We start from the raw sequence: 22,746 nt of genomic DNA, 5'->3' as shown, positions 1-22,746 counted from the left end.
CACAAAATTAGGAGACCACTAGACACAACCTGAGTATGTCAGATGTAATCTCTTAGAGTTTCACTGAAGGCATACATTGGGTTACTGGTTACCTGTCTTTCATCCATTTGACCGCAGGAGAAGGGTCCCCAACAGCCTTACAAGGCAAGACAATGTCTTTCATCCATGGAGTAGTCACTGTCCCACTGAAGGTCAGGATTCGTGCAGGAGCTGAAGAACCAAACAAAGTGGAAGCCTGATTACTCCACAGACGTGTCTACACAGAGGCCCACATGACCTACTCAATAAGGGCAATACCTAAAAATGGATGTGAAGCCAATTCACATTACAACTGTCAACACTACTCTCTGGTACCCGGATTATGAGGAATCGTCATTGTAAGGATACACAACTAGCAGGAAATTCCCATTGTAGCATTCTTTTCTTCTATTGACTAAACACGAGGAGTCCAAATTAAATATCTGGGGTTTCCTAAGCCAAGCAGCTCCAAGCTGTGTTTTCTATGAGCCCAATTATTTCTCAAAGTACTTTATGAAGCAATTTACATCAACACAAAAACTGTTCATTAAAATATACTTTAATATCAGAGAAAGTAGACAATACAAAACACAAAGGCCTCAAAGACGGGAAGGAGTAAAACTGGAACAAGTTCTACTTATCAATTTCCTGCCTGTATTATAGCAACTTGATCTTTAGGACACACATTAAGGAGAATGAACATTTTCGGAGTGGCCTCTCTTGCAGAACAACCATTTGCTTGGGACAGTGATTCAGACGGCCAAACAGGAGCATCTGCCAGGGGCATCTGGTGCTGGTGCAGCCCCAAGGTAGCAGGAAGTCCCAGGAGAGAGTCAGAAAAAGCCCAGGGTGAACTTGCCTTGAAGTCCAGTGTGGCCAGCAATGAGAGGTTCTAGTGCTACCTCCATCAGTGAGTCACAAAAGCTGCCAGGGACACCACACACAAGTCTTCCAGAGGAAAACAATCTGCTCAGTCTTTGCCATACATTGGGACATTACTTTCTGGGACGTAAACAGGAACCAGGGGCTTCTCCTGTCCTTTGTTTTAGCCAGGATGCTTCAGACACTGTCATGGAGCTGGGGACATAGAGGAAACAGGTACCCCTACAGGAGCTCACCCTCGATAGATGCACAGACCGAAAACCATAGGTGGAAGGCAGCTTTGATCCGATTCAGAGCCCATAAAAATGGGACAAATGTGAGACCCCTGCACCATTTCTGGGTTGAGGGTTTGCACTGGCAAAGGAAGGTGAGGAGAAGGCTCCCCCAGGGAAGCTCTAGAATCCCAGGAAGGGCAGAGTACCCAGAGCCAAGTCATTATGCAGCTATCCTAGTACAGAATACCCACATTAGTCACTGGGATCTACCAGACCAAATCATACATTTTTGCTTCTGGGCACTGTGGGCAAGAGTAGAGAGAAAAAGAAAATGCCAGAGGGCTTAGAAGCTGGACCTTGTTTTTTGTTGCAGCAAAACCCATGTTTCAAGCAATTTCCCCAGACTGAGATGAAGTATTCTAAGGCAGGGCCCATTTCATCAGTCATTGACATTTCTGATTTTGCATCGTGATAACAAAAAGGTCCTGATTAGGCAGCATCAGATTTCCTGCATTGGTAGCTTTTGGCATTTTCTTTTTCACACTCTTCAGACAGTTCTTTAGAGAGTGGAAAATGTCCTCAGCAGTAAAAGCGGGGTGGCTAGAGAAATTCAGCTAGAGGTAGGGGCTTCCCAGCTTTATAACAGTCACCCACTTTAAGAAATATGTTTTACATCAAACTCCAGAAGCTACACATGCATTGGGATGTTGTGTATGTGCAAACAAAGTTGCATGAATAAAGACTTCACTGTATGTGATGCATTCTGATGTTCCCTGCCTTTTTTAAACCCTAGTTTAGTCTAGTCTAGTTGATTTGACTCTGTTCCATTCTATTCCATTGTTGTTCTTTAACATTGTCGGCATAACCCCTCAAATTAACTCCAGGACTTATGAATGCTTTTCCATTAGCAATTTAAAAAATACAAGCTAGAGCTACTTCATCTTCAAGCCCAACAACCCCCAATGCTATCGCTCAATGCCCATTTTAGACAGCTGAAATTTAAAGGGTCTCTAGCCAGAAATGTGTGACTGGGCAATTCAACACACTAGACCTGGGGCAGCCAAGAAAATCCCCTAGAATCTTTGTTTAAAATGCAGGTTCCCACCACAGCCTTGTGGATTCAGCAGCTCTTTCGTGTGCTTGGGGCATCTGCCTTTTGACAAGCATCCCAGGTGATTCTGATGAGAAACTGAACCCCTCTGCGACCTGGTATCCCCTCTGATTCGGGTCCTGTTTGTTCTCAGCCATGGGGCCAGGCTCTCTGTGCCTCCTTCGTGTCTTGGGCCCCTTCCTAGGAGGGGCTGCCCCCAGGACCAGTGCCATGGCCCCATTCTGCCACTCCCTCCATAAAAGCAGTGGTCCTCCTCTTCTTCAATCTATATCTGAATTTTGGACCCTGCTACCTGTCGCTAGACTGCTGCTGGTCTGCCTTGACTTCCCAACAACTACAGAATAACCTGTCTCAATCTCCTCCGCTGTGGACAACCCCATCCCTCTAGGATGGGCCTTTCAGCCTTAATGGTTTGCCAGTGTCTGGGCTTCTGGGTGGGGGCTGCCCAATTGACTGTCTGCTCCACCCTGAGGCACTCCCTAGCTTATCCCCTTTCCAGAAAACCTACCTACAGCAACCCTAACCCTGAGTCAACCTCCCTTAAGCATGAAAAGTTGAACGTTTCTGGAAAAAAAATCCATGCAATAGAGCATTTGGAGATTGACCACCATTTAGGATCACCAACCTCAATTGAACTGTCAGCACTCCCTGCTGGTCTTACTGTTTCTTTAATAAATGTCCTCCCCTTTCCCTGCAACGATGGCTTCCTACTGTCCCTCCTCTTCTCACACTTCTGGGCTTCCCTCCACTCTCCCCAAATTGCCTAATGCCTCAGAGACACCATCCAGGAACCCTGCATTTCCAGCCACCAAATCTGTGAACCTACTGGCATTATCCTCCTCTAAACCTCAGTGCCGTGGTCGTGGGCTCTTTCTTATGTATTGTTGATTTCTCCTTTCTCCCTCTCTACTGGGATCTTCCCGTTACCACACAAACATGCTCTGATGGCAGGCCTCATGAAAAACTACGAACCCAGAGCCTCCCACCCCCTCCCAGCTTCTTCTCTTGGTTGTCACTTCTTCCAGGTGATGTGTGTTGAAGGAATGTTCTGCCCAGTCAGCCTGCCCCTCACCTCCTACCCACTTTCTCACCTGACTCAGGCTCATTTCTGCATGCCCCTCCACACCCACTGATGCTGCTCACAGAAAGGTCACCAAGATCTTCTGTGTGGCCACACTGAGGGGCATTTTCGCCTGGTTTCGCCTGACTTTCCAGCAGCAGTAGCCTCACCTGACCACTCCCTTCTTTTGCAAGCATGTGTTTTGAATCCACAGCCTAACACCCTCCCGGCTCTGCTGCTTCTCTGGCTTTTCCCCTTTTCCTTTGCCTGCTCCCACTCCCTTTGAGAGTCCACCCTGCACCTTCATCACTCCTCTATCTCTCAGCCAATCTCATTCCCATCCCAGGTGTAAGCGATACCCAGATGCTGACGACCCTGAATTTCTGCCTCCTGCCAGATGTCCCTTGAGAGCCAGGACATGCCTCAGTGCACAGACGCCTCTGAGTGAATGGCTCTTCGTCACCTTGGATTGAACCCCTCCAAATGTCTGTACCTCCTCTCACTGGTTTCAAAATCCACTTCTTCCATGGTCTTCTTCATCAAGAAATCATGCCTCCACGTATGCTAACTCACATGAGAATTTAGGTGTTCATTCTTGCTATCTCCTTCTCCACCCTCCTCCATTTCTGCCACTGAGTCCCCTCCGCTCTGCGTCCACAACACAGCCCAGGCCCCTCGGCTTCTCCTCTCAATCCTCTTTGCTAGTCTGCTAGTCCAAGCCTCACTCGGTGACCCGTCGGCTTCCTGGCTGGGCACCTGCTTTTATCACCCTTCCCTCTCTGCAGTCCATTCAGGACAGAGAGACCAGGGTGGTCTTAAAAAGCACACCCGCCATTAGTTGTAAGAAAGGTATTTAATTAGGATGTCTATAAAAAGGGAAACTAGGTGTGAGGTAAATGGCAACTCTCTGTACTATCATCACAATTTTTCTGTAAATCTAAAACTGTTCTAAAAAATAAGGTTTATCTCACACACACACACACACACACAAACACACACACACACACACACACACACACACGCACACACAGAGAAAGAGAGACCATGTGCCTCCTTTGCTTAAAACCCTACACCATCTCCTTATTTCTCTTGCGGGAAAATCTGAAATCCCTAACACAGTGTTGAAAACCCAGCGTGATCAGGCCCCTGTCTTCCTTCCCAGCGTCTCCAGGACCACTGTTCCTTCCCTGGCCCCAGCAGGGTCCAGTGTCCTGGACCTCCCACCTGCTAAATCTTTCTCTGCAGGAGCTTCTGACTGCTCACTTCTTCCCTCTTCATATAACCACCTTTGCTTGTGCTCAGGGACCAAGTGTGTCTTCCATCTGACACTCCAGGTGAAGTCCTCTGACACTATTTCTTTACAGCACTTACTGCAGTTTGTCTTTATGCATATACTTTTGTGATGCTTTGTTTACTGACTGTATTAGTCTGTTCTCATGCTGCTAATAAAGGCATGCCTGAGACTGGGTAATTTATAAAGGAAAGAGGTTTAATGGACTCACAGTGCCACATGGCTGGGGAGGCCTCACAATTATGGCAGAAGGCGAATGAGGAGCATAGGGCATGTATTACATGGCGGCAGGCAAGAGAGCATGTGTGTGGGACCTCCCCTTTACAAAACCATCAGATCTCATGAGACTTACTCACTATCATGAGAACAGCACAGGAAAGACCTGCTCCCATGACTCAATTACCTCCCACTGGGTCCCTCCCATGACACATGGAAATTATGGGAGCTACAATCCAAGATGAGATTTGGGTGGGGACACAGCCAAACCATATCACTGACTGGTTCCCCACCAAACTGTAAGCTTCAGGGGGTCAGGGAGTGAACATATCTCTTAAACCATCTTAAAAGGCTCCCCTGGGCTCTCCAAACTCTCCTTTCTTTTCCCTAGTGGGTCCATGCCTTTATTCTAGACAATAGGATATTAGCAGAAATAATGTATACACTTCCATATCTGGCTCATGAAAACCTCTCATCAAACCCTCCATACTCCCTTCTTCCCCTATCTATGTAGCTGTAAATGAGGAGAAATCCAGGGTTATAAATCATAAGGTAGAAGAGGCCTGGATCCCTGAATCACCATGTGGAACAGGCCACCCACGAGAGCCCTGGCCAAAAATATCTCTGTTGGACTATATTATTATGTGAAGCCACTGAGATTTAGGGAACATTTGTTTCAGCAGTCAGCCTCCCTTGACCAAATCCCCTGTGTCTCCAGCATAGACCCTGACATACAACAGGCACTCAAAATGACTTATTAAATGACTGGAGGACATTGAATTTCCCCAGGCAAGACCTGCTTCTATGGGAGTTTTCAATTGTTCCCCCACTGAGTAAGTCATACCCCACTGCACTAGCCAGGCCTTTCTGGCTGTGTCTAGAGATAGAACTTTGAGAGCACAAAGGAAAGGAAGAAACATTATTGCTAATCCTATGTGTTTTGTTGCAGTTTTTTTGTTTTGTTGTTGTTGTTTTTGGTAAATCCCACAGCTCAGTCCTTATGTCCAACATTTTCCTTGGTAATCATCATTTTCTCATTCTCAGGGAGTGGCTGGATATCATGACCAAAGAGTGTAATACACAAAATAAGTCCCCCAGTTTATTTCCCTTACCAACTTACTTATTTTCTATCTGTATTTGAGCTCAAAATGTGACACCCCTCTTTTTTCCCCTCGCTGCTTTATTCTGCCTATTTCTTAACTATCTCATTAAAAAGCACATTTTAAGAGAATTCTTGGAGGTAAACTTGGAATCTTGGAATGTTTATTCTTCTCTTTCAGGCTCTCAGAGAACATATTAGTAATAAGTTGCCACTGTGCTATAACCCAAAATTAGGGGCAACTCCTGCTGGCCTGGAATTGTGTTTTAAGGAAAGTGACTTATTATGAATGCTAATTTAGGGGGTTCCTGGAAACACCAGATGGCCGTGATTACCAGACGCGCAAGAATACCCTGTGCCTGCATGTGCTTTTTAAGGACCAGTTTTATGTCCAAACGTGAAGATATTATATTCACTTTAAGGAACTTTTTATTCTTTGGTGACTCTTACTTCCTGCTCTTATTTAAAGTCTTTGCTTATGGCATTCTATCAACAGATAGTAAATGATTTTCAAATATTTTTAAGCTTGCAAATTCCATAGACTATAAAATAGACATTTCCCATTAAGAAGTGTGATACCTGATTTTGGTGAAAGTAGAACATCCTTGGGAAAATGCCATGTAATGATTTTCAGCTACTCCAAGGGGTGAATGAGGGCTCCTTTCCTAATTTTCATAGACACTTCCATTGTAAGGCCACTCATTCTCAGCTCTGTGTTTACCTCCAGGGAATTCCTCTCCCATGGGACAGAAGCTCAGAGCTTGTTAGCCACAACCCTGTTTCTTGAGCTAAAATGTGATATTCTGGTTTATTTGATTTTTAGGGCAGTGTAAGTTTTATTTCAGGTAAAACAGAGACTTAAAAACAGTCGTTACAATAGGAAATGAGGTCCTTATATCTACTGCCTACCTTTTGCTAGTGGCTCAACTGTGATGATTTCACTGCTGTTGCCTCTTCCAGCTGAAGTCACGGCCACCACCCAGACGCTGTACTGACGATTCCTACTCAGGTTGGGAATTCTGTAGGAGAATGAGTCGGGAGAGGCCTCAAACTCACTGATCACCTGTGAAAAGAGACATAAGTGTTCTCACATTCAAAGAAGCATGTGGCACAAATGGATTTCCCGAAGGAATGGTCATGAACATATTAAATATTATAACAAAAAAACTCAACTCACTCTCCTCTAAAAAGCTGGCTTTGCAATATAAAATATAACCGGTAAGTTTAAGTGACCCACCATCTACATTTTTCTCTGCAGCAGCTTTGATGGCCACCGATAAATAATTTACCCCTTTACATTACAGGCCACAGCACTTCTGTATTTGGCTGAGATGGAGTAACAAGAACCAGATTTACCCTCCCACCTCAAACAACTGAGGAACACACACCATCTATAAAACAATGGTTCTAAAAGCATTGCACATCAGGTAATAAATGACAGTGATCTCTGAAAGATGGGAAACAAATGAAGAAAACCCCACAATCGCAGAGTTTTTGCAATTTTTAGGGCAGTGTAAGTTTTATTTCTGATAAAATAGAGAGCACTGCCTCCTCAACTCAGGAGGCTGGCAGCCTTTCCAAGCTGAGGAGGCAGAGCTGAGAGCCTGAAGGAAGCTAGAGTTCACAAGGAAGAGCACTGGAAAGAGAGCTACACACAAAGGACAAGTTCTGGAGATTGAAGAGGGTCCTACTTGGGTATTCAGCTGAGCAGATCCATGGATGCGTGTGAGGAAACTACCCGAGGCCAGGGAAAGGACCACCTGAAAGAATTGGAGGTCACGGTGCCTAACACTCACACAGGGCTGGGAGTAGTGGCTGTTCCCACCAGTTGGGTTGGAAAACATCAAGATTCCTCGAGCACTGGGTATAGTGCATAAGGGTCTTACCACAAAGGGGGAAATAATTAGCCCCAGACTCAATACCACTCTAGTCTTTCCTAATTATTCTTAAAAGCAAGACTTAGAGAGAACAAATTATTCCTAAATAACATCCAAGAATAAAGGTCAAGAATATTTATAGAATTTATAGAAATTGAAGCATGTAGTATTCCAAAAGGTAAAGTTCACAAAGTTTAACACCTAATAAAATATTTCCACATACAAATAGCCCAAATATCTGTCAAGTGATGACTGGATAAACAGAATATGTCATAGCGATACCATGGAGTCTGTATTAGTCCGTTTTCGTGCTGCTGATAAAGACATACCCAAGACTAGGTAATTTATAAAGAAAAAGAGGTTTAATGGACTTACAGTTCCACATGGCTGGGGAGGCCTCACAATCATGGCAGAAGGTGAAAGGCATGTCTTACATGGTGGCAGGCAAGAAAGAATGGGGCCAAGCAAAAGGGGTTCCCCCTTGTAAAACCATTATATCTCATGAGACTTATTCACTACCACGAGAACAGTATAGAGGAAACTGCCCTCATGATTCCATTATCTCCCACCGAGTCTCTCCCACAACACATGGGAATTATGGGAGCTATAATTAAAGATGAGATTTGGGTGGGGACATGGAGCCAAGCCATATCGGAGTGTTATGAGATAATAGAAAGGAATGAAGTACTGATAAATGCTATAACTTGGATAAATCTTGAAAACATTATGCTAAGTGAAAGGAGCCAATTACAAGGAACCACACATTTATGATTCCCTTCATTTAAAATGTTCAGAATAGGCAGATCGGTGGCAACATAAATTAGATTAGTGGTTGTCAGGGGCAGGGTAGGGGAAGGGAAAATCGGGAATGACCGCTAATGGGTGTGCAGTTTCTTTTCAGGGTGATGAAAATGTTCTAAAATTAGATAGTGGTAAGGGTTGCATAACTCTGTGAATATACTAAGAGCCACTGAATTGTTGAATTTAAAAGTGAATGACATCTCAATAAAGCTGTCATAAAAGTTTCCAGGAAAACATAATTCATAAAGAAGAAATCAATCAATCAAAATTCACCCATAAGTGGCACAGACATTAGATTTACGCAAACAAGGGCAATAAAGTAGTTACAATTGTATTATGGCTGCATTATAACTGTGTATGTTCAAAAATTTAAGTAGATATGATACAAAAAGACCTAAGTTAAACTTGAAATGAAACTATAATGCATGAGATAAAAAATACATTGAACTTGATTAGCATCAGAGTAGATATTGCAGAAAAAAATGATTAGTGAACTTAAAGATGTGAAAGGAAAATAAATCTTGAGGCCCCCAAATCACTAAGCTAAAGGGAAAAGTCAAGCTGGGAACTGCTTAAGGCAAACCTGCTTCCCATTCTATTCGAAGTCATCCCTCTGCTCACTGAGATAGATGCATATCTGATGGCCTCCTTTGGAAGGCTAATCAGAAACTCAAAAGAATGTAACCATTTGTCTCTTATCTACCTAGGACCTAGAAGCCCCCTCCTCACCAGCCCCGTCCCCACTTTGAGTTGTCTTGCCTTTGCTTCAAGTTGTCCTGCCTTTTCAGATGGAACCAATATTAAAAAATTGATTGATATCTCATGTCTCGCTAAAATGCATAAAACCAAGCTGTGCTTGGACCACCTTGAGCACATATTGTCAGGACCTCCTAAGGCTGTGTCATGGGCATGCGTCCTCACTTTGGCAAAATAAACTTCCTAAATTGACTGTGACCTGTCTCAGATATTCAAGGTTCACAAAGACATATTAATAAATGATACATAGAAAAGAGAATAAAAAAGTTAACAGGGCATTAGTGAGCTATGGAAAAATACCAGGCTGCCTAACATACATGTAGTGGAGTCACTAAAGGAGGGGAGAGAGACAGGACCAAAAAAAGGTTGTAAAAATAGTGGTTGAAAAATTTCCAAATTCGATGAAAACTGTAGCCCATAGAGCCAAGATACTCAGTGAATTCTAGCCACAAGAATATTAAAAAAAACTATACCAAGGAGCATCATAATCAAACTACTCAAGAGTTTTAGTTTCAGTGCTAGAGAGAAAATCTTAAAAGTAGCCAGAGAAAGTAAATGTTATATAAAGGGGAACAAAGATAAGCATGGCAGCCAATTTCATTTGAAAAAAAATCAAGGTAAGAAGACAGTGGAATGATTTCTTTCAAGTACTAAAAGAAAAAAATCAACCTAGAATTCTATATTCAACAACTATAATTCAAAATGGAATTGAATAAAGACTTTTTTCAGATACATAAGAAGCTGAAAGAATTAATCACCAGTAGACTCACATTACAAGAAATGTTAAAGAAAGTCCTTCCAGCAGAAGGAAAATAATACCAGAAGATAGAGACATAAATGTACACAAATAAGCAGAAAAAGGAGGTAATTATATAGATAAATATATATGGTCTTTCTTATTTAAATATTATTAAAATATGGTTGATAGTTAAAAACAATACCAATGCAATGTGGGTATATAATATAAATAAAAGTAAAATGTTTAACAATAGCACAAGGATTGGGAGGAAAAAATGGAAGTATATGATTGTAAGTTTCTCATACTATATGCAAAGTGTGTAATACCACTTGAAAGTACACTATGATGTTAAAAGTATATGCTGTGAATTGTAAGGAAACTGCTGAAATTACAAAATATAGCATAAAATAAAGCTAATGAACTAATAAATAAAACGGAATTACAAAAAAAAAAACAAGTCAGAAAAAGAGTGACAAGGGCAACAAGTAGCACAACAGCAGCAGAACTCAAATAGCAAATAGCACTACACAGAGTTAAACATAAACATAATAACAATAACTTTAAGTATAAATGATCTAAATATATTAAAGGCAAAGACTGTCAGACCTGATATAAAAGCAATATCTGACTATATGCTGCTTACAAGAAATGTACTTGAAATAGGCCGGGCGCGGTGGCTCACGCCTGTAATCCCAGCACTGTGGGAGGCCGAGGCGGGTGGATCACGAGGTCAGGAGATTAAGACCATCCTGGCCAACGTGGTGAACCCCGTCTCTACTAAAAATACAAAAAATTAGCTGTGCATGGTGGTGGGCACCTGTAGTCCCAGCTACTCTGGAGGCTGAGGCAGGAGAATGGCACGAACCCGGGAGGCGGAGCTTGCAGTGAGCCAAGATTGTGCCACTGCACTCCAGCCTGGGTGACAGAGTGAGACTCTGCCTCAAAAAAAAAAAAAAAAAAAAAGAAAGAAAGAAATGTACTTGAAATATAAAAACACAAATAGGTTAAAAATAAAGGAACTGAAGTGACAGCCTATGATAACACTAAGCAAAAGAAATATAGAATGGCTATAGTAATATCAGACAAAATAGATTTAAAAGCAAAGGATATTACCAGTAATAAAGATAGAAATTTCATAATGATAATGGGGTCAGTTCATCAAGAGAACGTAACAATTCTAAACATTTATTCACCTAATATTCACCTATTAGTCAAAGATACGAAGCTTGGTTATTAGGTGAATAAACATTTAGGATTTATTATTACATGAAACAAAACTAATGGAACTTCAAGGAGACATAGACCTAGATAGGTCAGAATTGTTCCTTAAAAAGCCATGTGAAGTAGGTAGAGCTGGATCCATTTTACAGATCAGGAAACTGAGGTTCAGAGAAAGTAAGTGATTCACTGATGTCACAAGGCCAGACAAGTGTAGAACAATGGCTCCAGCTCAGGGCCTCTGGTCCCAAGTCTGGTGCTATTTCCTCATACTTTATGCTGTCAATTAGAAGTGACCAAAACAAGAAGGACTTACTTTTACTCTTGCTAGCTTTTCAATAAACCTTACATGCCTCAGCAGACTGCATAAGTTACAATACCAGTCATGCAATGAAACAGGGGATTTAAATCTTCACCATATCTCTTAATTGTCATACAACCTCATGCTTCCTCAACAAAACATAATGTCAGATAATTACTTATTGTCAAAACTTTAATTTGTGGGTACACAGCGTCAGATGACTTGGAGAGACTCTTGCATGGATTCCTTAGATACATGACTATAATCTAGCATGCATGTGCATGTGTATGCACTCATTTACACCTCACCTCCACCCCCCTCCCACTACAACACTCCAGTCACATCTTAGAGTATTATGGGAAAATTAGTCCCTCTAGGAGTTCAGAGGGAATTTGGCCTGTTTCCTGATAAACCACAGACAATCCTGAGACTGTATGCACTTGCGCTGTATGATTCTCCAAGGCTGTGTCATTGCCAAGTTAATTTTACAAAGCTTCATGATGTGCAAATTATACCAATTGCTCTTACTGAACATTAAGTATCAGGAAAGTATTAAGATACGTTTATAAAATAAAGATCTTTTTCTGTGTAGACAACATAGCTTTTAGTTAAAACTCCATACTTATCCTGTGGACAAGGTAAAATTCGTTCTTGATTACCTCCAAAACATTTTAATTTTTGCCTGTAACATAATGCATGGCTAAAATCAACAATAAAATAGGACTTTTTATGCAGCAAGATTTGTTTCATCATTTATATAGATGACTAATCAAGAATTGAAGTAAAAAAGGTATATTCATAGAAACTTCCTTCATTTCTCTGTAGGTTAGGATGAAAAATAATAACGTCAAGCTGTTAGTGGCTCCTATTGGTTATTTGGGTAAGTTAGTTGCTTTGATGTCACCACCCTTTGATGCCACTGTGTATTTCTCTGAGGACTGCCATAATTAGGCACAATTTTCCTGGTCTTAGTAGAAGGGCAAGCAGAAAGTTGATAACTGAACAGTTTAAACCATCAGAGTTCATTTATTTTCTTTGGAATATATGTAACTGGATATTAAAGTTGACTCTTCCTGTTCTCTGGAAGTTTTAGCAATGATCTTAAAGTGTGAGAATGCTCCTAAAGATGCCAGTACCTTCTTTCCTAACAAGAGCTGTGAGGCCACCTGGGCAGGACTTGCTGGTTCTGATGTTTTGCCAGTCATCCATTTCCAGGATCCAAAAGAGGCTGGGGCAGGAATAAGGATTTTCTGTTGAGAGAGGTCTGTGAGCATTCCCTCTTATGGGTGGAAGAGGGCTTTGAGCTCTAGGGAATCTCTTGGAGAACTTGGAGTCTGAAGGACACAGAGCTTGGTAAGTTAGCCACACCTGAGAAGGCTAATGGTGAGCCACAGTGGCAGAGGTTAGCCCTGCTCACAACAGGAGAGGAGGCTGGGCTGGGCTGGACTGCCCATGCCTCCTAGAGGGAAGCAGGGTAAGGATGCCTACTGGTTGAACCTGAAGGACAGAGCAAGCCTGGGTGTCTTGAGAGAGAGAACCACAGGCATGAATTGCCTCCAACAGAGGGATGCAGTGTAAATTATATAGTATGTATTGTAAACAGAATCCTTAGCTATGGATGGTGTGTAACTCAGTCATTACTAACCATTTTAACAGTACGTAGGAGAAAAAAGAAAAAAAAAGAGCAAAATGGGAAGAAAATAACCAGAAGTTCTTTCAGTGTAGTGGAGCCAATCTAGTTGATTAAATCCTTCTTAATGCTCAGCCAAACATGCTTGTTCTGAGAAGAAGGGATGATAAATATCATCTCCTTATGAAACATTTCCCTCCATATTTTAGTAAGTTAGGATAGCATGGACTATATTTATATTTCATTAATTTTCTTTTTATTGGATACCAGATTTTCCAACACAACAATCCAATAGTGTATAAACTGACTTGCTAATTTCTACATGCATATTTTATTACGTAGCACACTCTTCCAAATATAGAGAATGTTCAATGAGAAGGGATCACTTTGATTTCCAGATTTCTCCTGATATATCAGCTGGGTTGCTATTTCAGAGACTCTGAATCTTTTTTTTTTTTTTTTTTTTTTTTTTAAGAAACAAAGCAAAGCTTCGCTATCAAGGACAACAGATAAACAATGCGGTATAAAGAAGGGCAAACTCACAACGGAGTTTCTTAGGGATTGATGAACCAAATGTAGCAAAAGGAGACACTTTTCTTAATATTTAAATATTTCATTTTCTTCAGGTAGACTTTGAACTCTCCAGTCTCATCTTCTTTAGAGTTAAGACAGACGTGTCAGTCATCCTAGATTTTATTATGCCTAAAGTGTGAATTAATTTTGAGTGGACTACAATAATTGTGCTAACCATTTGTTTGAAGAGAAGACATAAGAGTTCCTTTGTGACCTGTGGAAATACAGAAACAGCCAACATTACGAAGGTGTGGCCAGGCATGGACTTGAGGGATACCATCTCCCATGTCCCTGAACCAGAATGCCAGGGATTCGTTCCATGGCTTATTTTTAATCCTGCTCTGTCTATGCCCAGCTTGAGGAAGTGGATGGGACATTTGTGGACTGGGGTTGCCAATTATTCTGCATCTGTCATATATTCCTCCTGGCCAGCTGAGAAAAAAGCCTGTTATTTCTCATCTAAAACGTGTTTAAACATGTAGGCTCTATCCAAGTTGAGAAGCAACACAACATTTATTATTAATTAATCACTTCTCAATTGAAAGGCTTTAAGTGGCTGCCAAGTTACTGATTTCTTGGTCCACCAGACAACATAGTGGCATGAGAAGAGGAGGGCTCTCTCTGGCTCAGTGGTCCCCAGCCTTTTTGGCATCAGGGACAGATTTCGTGGAAGACAGTTTTTTTTTTTTTTTTCACAGATGGATGGACATGGTAGGATGGGATCGTCTTGGGATGAAATTGTTTCACCTCAGATCATCAGGCATTAGTTGGATTCCCATAAGAAGCACGCAATATAGGTCCCTAGTATTAGTCCATAGCCCAGGGGTTGGGGAATCCTGCTCTACTGATGTCATGTAACAGGGGCAATCCACAGTGTTCTTAGGGGAAGATTTGGGTATTTGGTCTGAGGACACACACATAAAATGTAAAATACGCCTTTCGCTTATGTAGTGAACCATCTCAAATACTATTCTTACAGTGGGCTGGTCATGGTTTTTACTGTGGGAGGTGGTGGGGGGGTCCAGGCAGACACCGCTGCCTTGAAAGTATGGAGGTCTGTGGATGAGGGATGTTGGCGAGAGTTATAGGACCCCATGGGCCAGACATAGAAGCTTGTTGGACTGTAGTTCTCTCCTTTGGGCTGTGGGAAGATAATCTAGGCAAAAGTTCTTAGCTTCACGCCTCGTGATAGGAAGGGCTTGTAAATAGTTACTGAGTTTCAATTAATGGTCATTTACTGAGTTCAGTTGCAGTGTGTAGATTATAAGGTAAGTTCCTGCTCCCAGGGAGCAAGAAATGACCACAGCTTGGCAAACAGAAGATTAATTTAAAATGAGGCACCATAGAAGTCTGACCAATTCCTACTAAAATTTAGATATAAACTCATTTGAATCTTTTTCTAAAACCAAACCTGTCACAGTTGAAGACATGGATGAATATTTACAAGATGCCTAAAAAATAAATGGAAACTTCATATATTTGTTTTAAAAAATATTTATAGCAAGGTTTTACAAGACTTCTGACATGTTTGCCTCCCCAAAGCCGTATCCAGAGTGGAAAATACAGTAAATGGGATAAATCTTGTGACACCCAAGCCAGAGTGTTCACATTTCAAGCGTTTTGTCTTTGTATGTTACTGCTTTAGGTCTGCTGGGTAGAGTCGTGGGTTCCTAAGGAACTAAATGTGTACAGTTTACCCTTCCAGTCAAAAGAGTGTAAGGGTTGTGAGGAAGTTAGTTTTCTCCTAGTGCTTCAGGGTCAACTCATGGAAAGCCTGGAAACAGCGTCTTCTAGACCTGCCTTCATTCCACAATTATTTTTGCCTTGTGGTGTTGACATAATATTTTTCTTTTCATGTGTAAGATGGTTTTGACCAGTAAATAAGATACAATTAGCCACAGTGAGGCACTTTAAACACTCTTTGGTCATGTCTATAAAACTAGACGTTTACCCAATAATTGCCAAATTCATTTCCGAACCCCTCACATTATTTAGCTTGTAGCTGCACTTGTAAGACCTTGCAGAGCCTTCTCTAGTCCTCTCAATCAGGGGCTAAGTCTGCCCTTTGTCTTTCATAGCCTTTGCCTTTATTCCACTGTGGGTTATGGTCTTGCATGTGCTTACTGCATCTCCCCGGGGGTCAGGCTCCCTGACCCATCCCTCTACTCCCTCTACTCACCCATCCCTCTACTCATTCTGCAGGGAACCCGGTTCAGAGCATTGCTTAGAGCTGGGACTCAATGACCAGTAACTGGAATACACTGAAGAAATTCTTGTTGTACTAGGTGAGTTTAGTAATGACCTAGAAATGATTTGAGTACAATATAAAATAATGAGTATAAAATGACTACAAAGCCATAGGCTGTTCATGTCAAATTATTCAGCCTGTCTGATATAAAAGGAATTCTACTTTTACAAATTTCAATTAACTTTTTAATGAAAAACTAATTCTATAAGGAAATGTGATGTTTTAAAAAGCTCTGATAGCTAATTATTAACATGCAATTAAAAAAACTTGAAGGCTGTGATTTCATAGATAGAATGTTCACAGCAGTGAAAAAAAACTCCCCCAAAGCAATAAACAAAATTGATAGCTCTTTCAATTATAGGGTAAGGAAACTTTTAGAATGCTTAACATCTTTCTGTTTAGTGGCAGAGAAATGGCCTGGATTCCATTAAGAATTAGCAGTTCACTGGATTAATTTAAGATTTTTAAAATTCTTATGTATAATATATTTTGATCTAATTTCCATTTTATTTCACAGTTCCCATCTATAAAAGAAGATGTCATGGCACAAAAATCTTCCTAAAGGCATAGGTTGAGGGGCCAACATTGGTAGAAATGGGATAATAGCCAGGCAATTCTGGTAGTCTCCTCTGCCTTTCACTGAGATTACTGTAGATATCATTATATATATGACTATATATATATAACTATATACATGACTATATATATAACTATATACATGACTATATATATAACTATATACATAGACTATTGGCTACTTTTAAAAAGCCTTTCAAATATAAAATATTTTATTTTTGGACTTCCAAATATAAAAGTTATTGCTATAGTGTTTTGCAACTATATTAAAGTTGATATCCAGAGAAGGCATGAGAAAAACTAGTTTCTTGATGTAATTGTTTAGAATTAGAAGCACCATCCAATTAGCCCGGCTGGCGTTACAGATACTTACGTTAACAGGCTCTTTCCAACCAATATAATCTCCCTTTGCTACAATTTTCCCTCATCTCCTTTTCATTGTCATACCACCTGCCATGAAAATTATCTATCTGTCAAAGTTGCATTATTAATTTAACTTGATTGCTATCACCTATTCAACAAATTCTGTACAAAAAAACTAATTTGTTATCATATAGTTTCTCACATACAAGAAATTAATGAGAAACACAATTCTTGGTAATAAAAATAATATATGCAGAATTTACAAAATTGAAAAAAATAGCTCTTTCCACTAGTGTTAATTGAAAAATGATTTAAAGCCAATTTATTTCCTTAAATCGTACACTATGTCTGTGTCAGGCCAAGTAAAAAAGATAAGATGCTTTCAAAGCTGGAATCTTCCAAAAGCTAATTGATAAAACGGGCATTTTGGCAAAACTCTGGAGACAGTAAAAAGATCAGAGGCTAAGAGCGTGGGATGAATAGGTGGAGCACAGAGGGTTTTCAGGGCAGTGAAACTTCTGCATGATGCTATAATGGTGGATCCACATCATCAAACATTTGTCCAAACCTATAGAATGTACAACCCCAAGAGTAAGTCTTATGTAAACTATGAACACTGGCTAATCATGATGTGTCAATGTAGGTTCCACCATTGTTACAAATGCACCACTTTGTTGGGGGATGTCGATAGTGGGGGAGGCTGTGCAGTAGGGGCAGGGGTATTTGGAAAATCTCTGTACCTTCTTCTCAATTTTTCTGTGAACCTAAAACTACTTAAAAAAAATAAAGTCAAGTTTTTTAAAGAGCATTTTAGCCTGTGGATAATCAGAAAGCTCTACGCAGCAATGGGGAAGTACATTCAGGGTGGCATACACTAAGCTACCTAGTCTGAATAAATGCTACCTCAAAGCCAGAATGCTTAGTGACAGGTTATCTGACAAATTGGGCAGGCAGTCTTATGAGACTGAGCTTCAAAAGAGATTTCCAGGGCCTCTTTCTGTATGAAAATTTTAGTGGAATATATGCTTGTTTTCCTTTGCTCTATAAATTACATGATCGGGCTCAGAATTTTAAAGGCCAAGATTTCTACCTTGAGTATAGACCATCTGCATTTTACCAGTTGTAGCAATTGAATGGCTTCACATAATGCCTAGTGGACTAATGACCACTGAGAACAATATGAGGAGAAAACTGAAATATAGCTTCAACAGAAAGACTGAGTAGTTATTGGCTGTTTCACTGTGTGATATGGGTTGGCTGTGTCCCCACCCAAATCTCATCTTAAATTGTAGTTCCCACAATCCCCATGTGCTGTTGGAGGGACCCAGTGGGAGGTAACTGAATCATGGGTGTGGTTACCCTCATGCTGTTCTTGTGATAGTGAGTGAGTTCTCATGAGACCTTGCTTTATAAGGGGCATTTTCTGCCTTCGTTCTGCACTTCATCTTGCTGCTGCCATGTGAAGAAGGACATGTTTGCGTCCCCTTCCACCATGATTGTAAGTTTCCTAAGGCCTCCCCAGCCATGCTGAACTGTGAGTCAATTAAACCTCTTTCCTTTATAAGTCACTCAATCTTGAGTATGTCTTTATCAGCAGTGTGAGAACAGACTAATACACTGTGAATAGGATAACAGGGAAAAAAGATCACTATTAAAGGATAAACTTTTAAAAAACAACATAGACTTCCCTTCCACTTTCTTAAAGAATAGAAGTCAAATAAATAGGCAAAAATTGCGCACAAAAAACTGAGAAGATTTAGAACCACATTCCACATCTGTTGAGATAATCATATAGTTTTTGTCTTTACTTCTGTTTATGTGATGAATCACATTTATTGATTGCATATGTTGAACCAAACTTGCATCTTGGGAATAAAGCCTATTTGATCATGGTGGATAAGTGTATTAGTCCATTTTTATACTGCTATGAAGAAATACCAGAGACTGTGTAATTTATAAAGAAAAAGAAGTTTAATGGACTCACAGTTCCACATGGCTGGGGAGGCTTTACAATCATGGCAGAAGGTGAAGGACGAGCAAAGGCATGTCTTACATGGTGGCAGACAAGAGAGCATGTGCAGGGGAACTGCTCTTTATAAAACCATGAGAACTCATGAGACTTACTCACTATCATGAGAACAGCACAGGAAAATCTGCCCTCATGATTCAATTACCTTCCACTGGGTCCTTCCCATGACACATGGAGAAAATGTGAGGTACAATTCAAGAAGAGATTTGAGTGGAGACACAGCCAAACCATATCAATAAGCTTTTTGATTTATTGCTGGATTCAGTTTTTCGGTATTTTGTTGAGATTTTTGCATTGATGTTCATCAAGGATATTCTCCTGAAATTTTCTTTTTTGTCATATCTCTGCCAGATTTCGGTATCAGGATGATGCTGGCCTCATAGAATGAGTTAGGGAGGAGTCCCCCCTCCTCAATTTTTTGGAATAGTTTCAATAGGAATGGTACCAGCTCTTCTTTGTATAGCTGGTAGAATTCAGCCATGAATCCATCTAATCTTGGGCTTTTTTCATTTGGTAGGCTACTTACTCCTGCCTCAATTTCAGAACTCATTATTGGTATGTTCAGGGATTCAATTTCTTCCTATTTCAGTCTCGGGAGAGTGTATGTGTCCAGGAATTTATCCATTTCTTCTAGATTTTCTAGTTTATGTGCATAAACCATCATAATATTCTCTGATGGTTGTTTGTATTTCTGTGGGGCCAATGGTAACATCCCACTTATTTATTCTGATTGTACTTGTTTGAATCTTGTCACTTTTCTTCTTTATTATCCTAGCTAGTGGTCTATTTTTTTTTTTTTTTTCAAAAAACAAGCTCCTGGATTTGTTGATCCATTGAATGGTTTTTCATGTCTCTATCTCCTTCCGTTCAGCTCTGATTTTGATTATTTCTTGTTCTTTGCTAGCTTTGGGATTTGTTTGTTCTTGGTTCTCTAGTTCTTCTAGTCGTGATGTTAGGTTCTTAACTTGAGACCCTTCTAACTTTTTCACGTGGGCATTTAGCGCTATAAATTTCTCTCTTAACACTGCCTTAGCAGTGTCTCAGAGATTCTGGTACATTGTATCCTTATTCTTATTAGTTTCAAAGAACTTCTTCATTTCTGTCTTAATTTCATTATTTACCCCCAAAGTCATTCAGGAGCAGGTCATTCAATTTCCATGTAATTTGTATAGTTTTAAGTGAATTTCTTAGTATTGATTTTGAATTTGTGCTGTGGTCTGAGAGACTATTATGACTTCAGTTCTTTTGCATTTGCTGAGGAGTGTTTTACTTCTGATTAATATGTTCAATTTTACAGTAAGTGCCATGTAGCAATGAGAAGAATGTATATTCTGTTGTTTGGGGGTGGAGAGTTCTGTAAATATCTTTCAGATCCATTTGAGTTCTGTAGATATTTATCAGATCCATCTAATTCAGGACCTGAGCTCAGGTCCTGAATATCTTTGTTAATTTTTTGTCTCAATGATCTGTCTAATATTGTCAGTGGGGTGTTAAAGTCTCCCACTGTTATTGGGTGGGAGTCTAAGTCTCTTTGATGGTCTCTAAGAACTTGCTTTATGAATCTGGGTGCTCCCGTGTTGGGTGTATATATATCTAGGATAGTTAGATCTTCTTGAATTGAACGCTTTACCATTATGTAAAATATAGGATTATGTAAATTTAGGACAGTTAGATCTTTGTCTTTTTTGTTCTTTGTTGGTTTAAAGTCTGTTTTGTCAGAAACTAGGATTGCAACCCCTGCTTTTTTCTGTTTTTGATTTGCTTACTGGATTTTCCTCCATCCCTTTATTTTGAGCCAATGTGATTATCTCAAATAGATGCAGAAAAGGCTTTTGATAAAATCCAACATCGTTCATGTTAAAAACTCTCAATAAACTAGTTATTGAAGGAACACACCTCAAAGTAATATGACCCATACATGGCAAACCCACAGCCAACATCATACTGAATGGGCAAAAGCTGGAAGTATTCCTCTTGAAAACTGGCACAAGACAAGGATGCCCTCTCTCACCACTCCTACCCAACATAGTATTGGAAGTTCTGGCCAGGGCAATCAGGCAAGAGAAAGAAATAAAAGGCATTCAAACAGGAAAAGAGGAAGTCAAACTATCGCTATTTGTAGATGACATAATTCTACATCTAGAAAACTTCATCATCTCAGCCCAAAAGCTTCTTAAGCTGATAAACAACTTCAGTAAAGTCTCAGAATAGTGCAAAAATCACTAGCATTCCTATCCTCTAACAACAGTCAAGCTGACAGCCAAATCAGGAATAAACTCCCATTCACAACTGCCACAAAAAGAATAAAATACCTGGGAACGCAGCTAACTAGGATGGTGAGAGATCTCTACAAGGAGAACTACAAACTACTGCTCAAAGAAATTAGAGATGACACAAACAAATGGAAAAACATTTCATGCTCATGAATAGGAAGAATCAATATCTTAAAATGGCTATACTACCCAAAGCAATTTATAGATTCATGCTATTCTCATTAAACTATCATTAACATTCTTCACAGAACTAGAAAAAAACTATTTTAAAATTCAGTTGGAACCAAAAAGAGCCCAAATAGCCAAGGCAATTCTAAGCAAAAAGAACAAAGCTAGAAGCATCATGCTACCAGACTTCAAACTATACTACAGGGCTACAGTAACCAAAACAGCATGGTTCTGGTACAAGAACAGACACATAGACCAATGGAACAGAATAAAGAACCGAGAAATAAGACCGCACATCTACAACCATCTAATCTTCAACAAACCTGACAAAAACAAGCAATGAGGAAAGGATTCCCTATTCAATAAATGGTGCTGGGATAACTAGCTAGCCATATGCAGAAGATCGAAGCTGGCCCCCTTCCTTATACCATAGACAAAAATCAACTCAAGATGGATTAAAAAATGTAAATGTAAAACCTAAAGCTATAAACACTCTGGAAGACAGCCTAGGCAATACTATTCAGGACACAGGCATGGGCAAAGATTTCATGATGAAGACACCAAAAGCAATTTGCAACAACAACAAAAATGGACAAATGGGATCAAGTAAATGAAAGAGCTTCTGTACAGCAAAAGAAATTATCAACAGAGTAAACAGCTGACAGAATGGGAGAAAATTTTTGCAAACTATGCATTTGACAAAGGTCTAATATTCAGCCTTTACGAGAAACTTAAACAAATTTACAAGAAAAAAACAATCCCATAAAATGTGGGCAGAGGACATGAACAGACACTTTTCGAAAGAGAACATACATGCAGCCAACAAGCAAAGGAAAAGCTCAACATCACTGATCATTAGAGAAATGCAAATCAAAACCACGATGAGATACCATCTCACACCAGTCAGAATGACTATTATTAAAAAGCCAAAAAATAACAAATGCTGGTGAGGTTGTAGAGAAAAATGGATGCTTATACACTGTTGATGGGAGTATAAATTAGTTCAGCCATTGTGGAAGACAGTGTGACAACTCCTCAAAGACCTAATGACAGAAATACCATTTGACCTGGCAATCCCATTACTGGGTATATACCCAAAGGAATAGAAATCATTATGTTATATAAGACCTAAAACCATAAAAACCCTAGAAGAAAACCTAGTCATTACCATTCAGGACACAGGCATGGGCAAGGACTTCATGTCTAACACACCAAAAGCAATGGCAACAAAAGCCAAAACTGACAAATGGGATCTAATTAAACTAAAGAGCTTCTGCACAGCAAAAGAAACTACCATCAGAG

The 22,746-nt window shown here is 40.1% G+C and overlaps 1 protein-coding gene across 1 annotated transcript in view; it reads right to left on the bottom strand.

Annotated features, from left to right (window-relative positions):
* Nucleotides 1–22,746, bottom strand: part of DSCAM (DS cell adhesion molecule) — a gene marked incomplete at its 5' end in the record, with an annotated part of 789,264 nt that overhangs the window by 64,637 nt on the left and 701,881 nt on the right. Inside the window, 2 exons of the mRNA XM_058427845.1 lie at nt 93–210; nt 6,802–6,955. Coding sequence (XP_058283828.1) covers nt 93–210; nt 6,802–6,955 — 272 coding nt within the window. The remainder of the gene's footprint in view (nt 1–92; nt 211–6,801; nt 6,956–22,746) is intronic.

The sequence above is a fragment of the Hylobates moloch genome, unplaced genomic scaffold (genome assembly GCF_009828535.3).
Source record: "Hylobates moloch isolate HMO894 unplaced genomic scaffold, HMol_V3 SCAFFOLD_14, whole genome shotgun sequence".
Classification (NCBI taxonomy): Eukaryota; Metazoa; Chordata; class Mammalia; order Primates; family Hylobatidae; genus Hylobates; species Hylobates moloch.
Note: the sequence above shows the minus strand (reverse complement) of the source record. Positions and strands in the feature narration are given on the sequence as shown.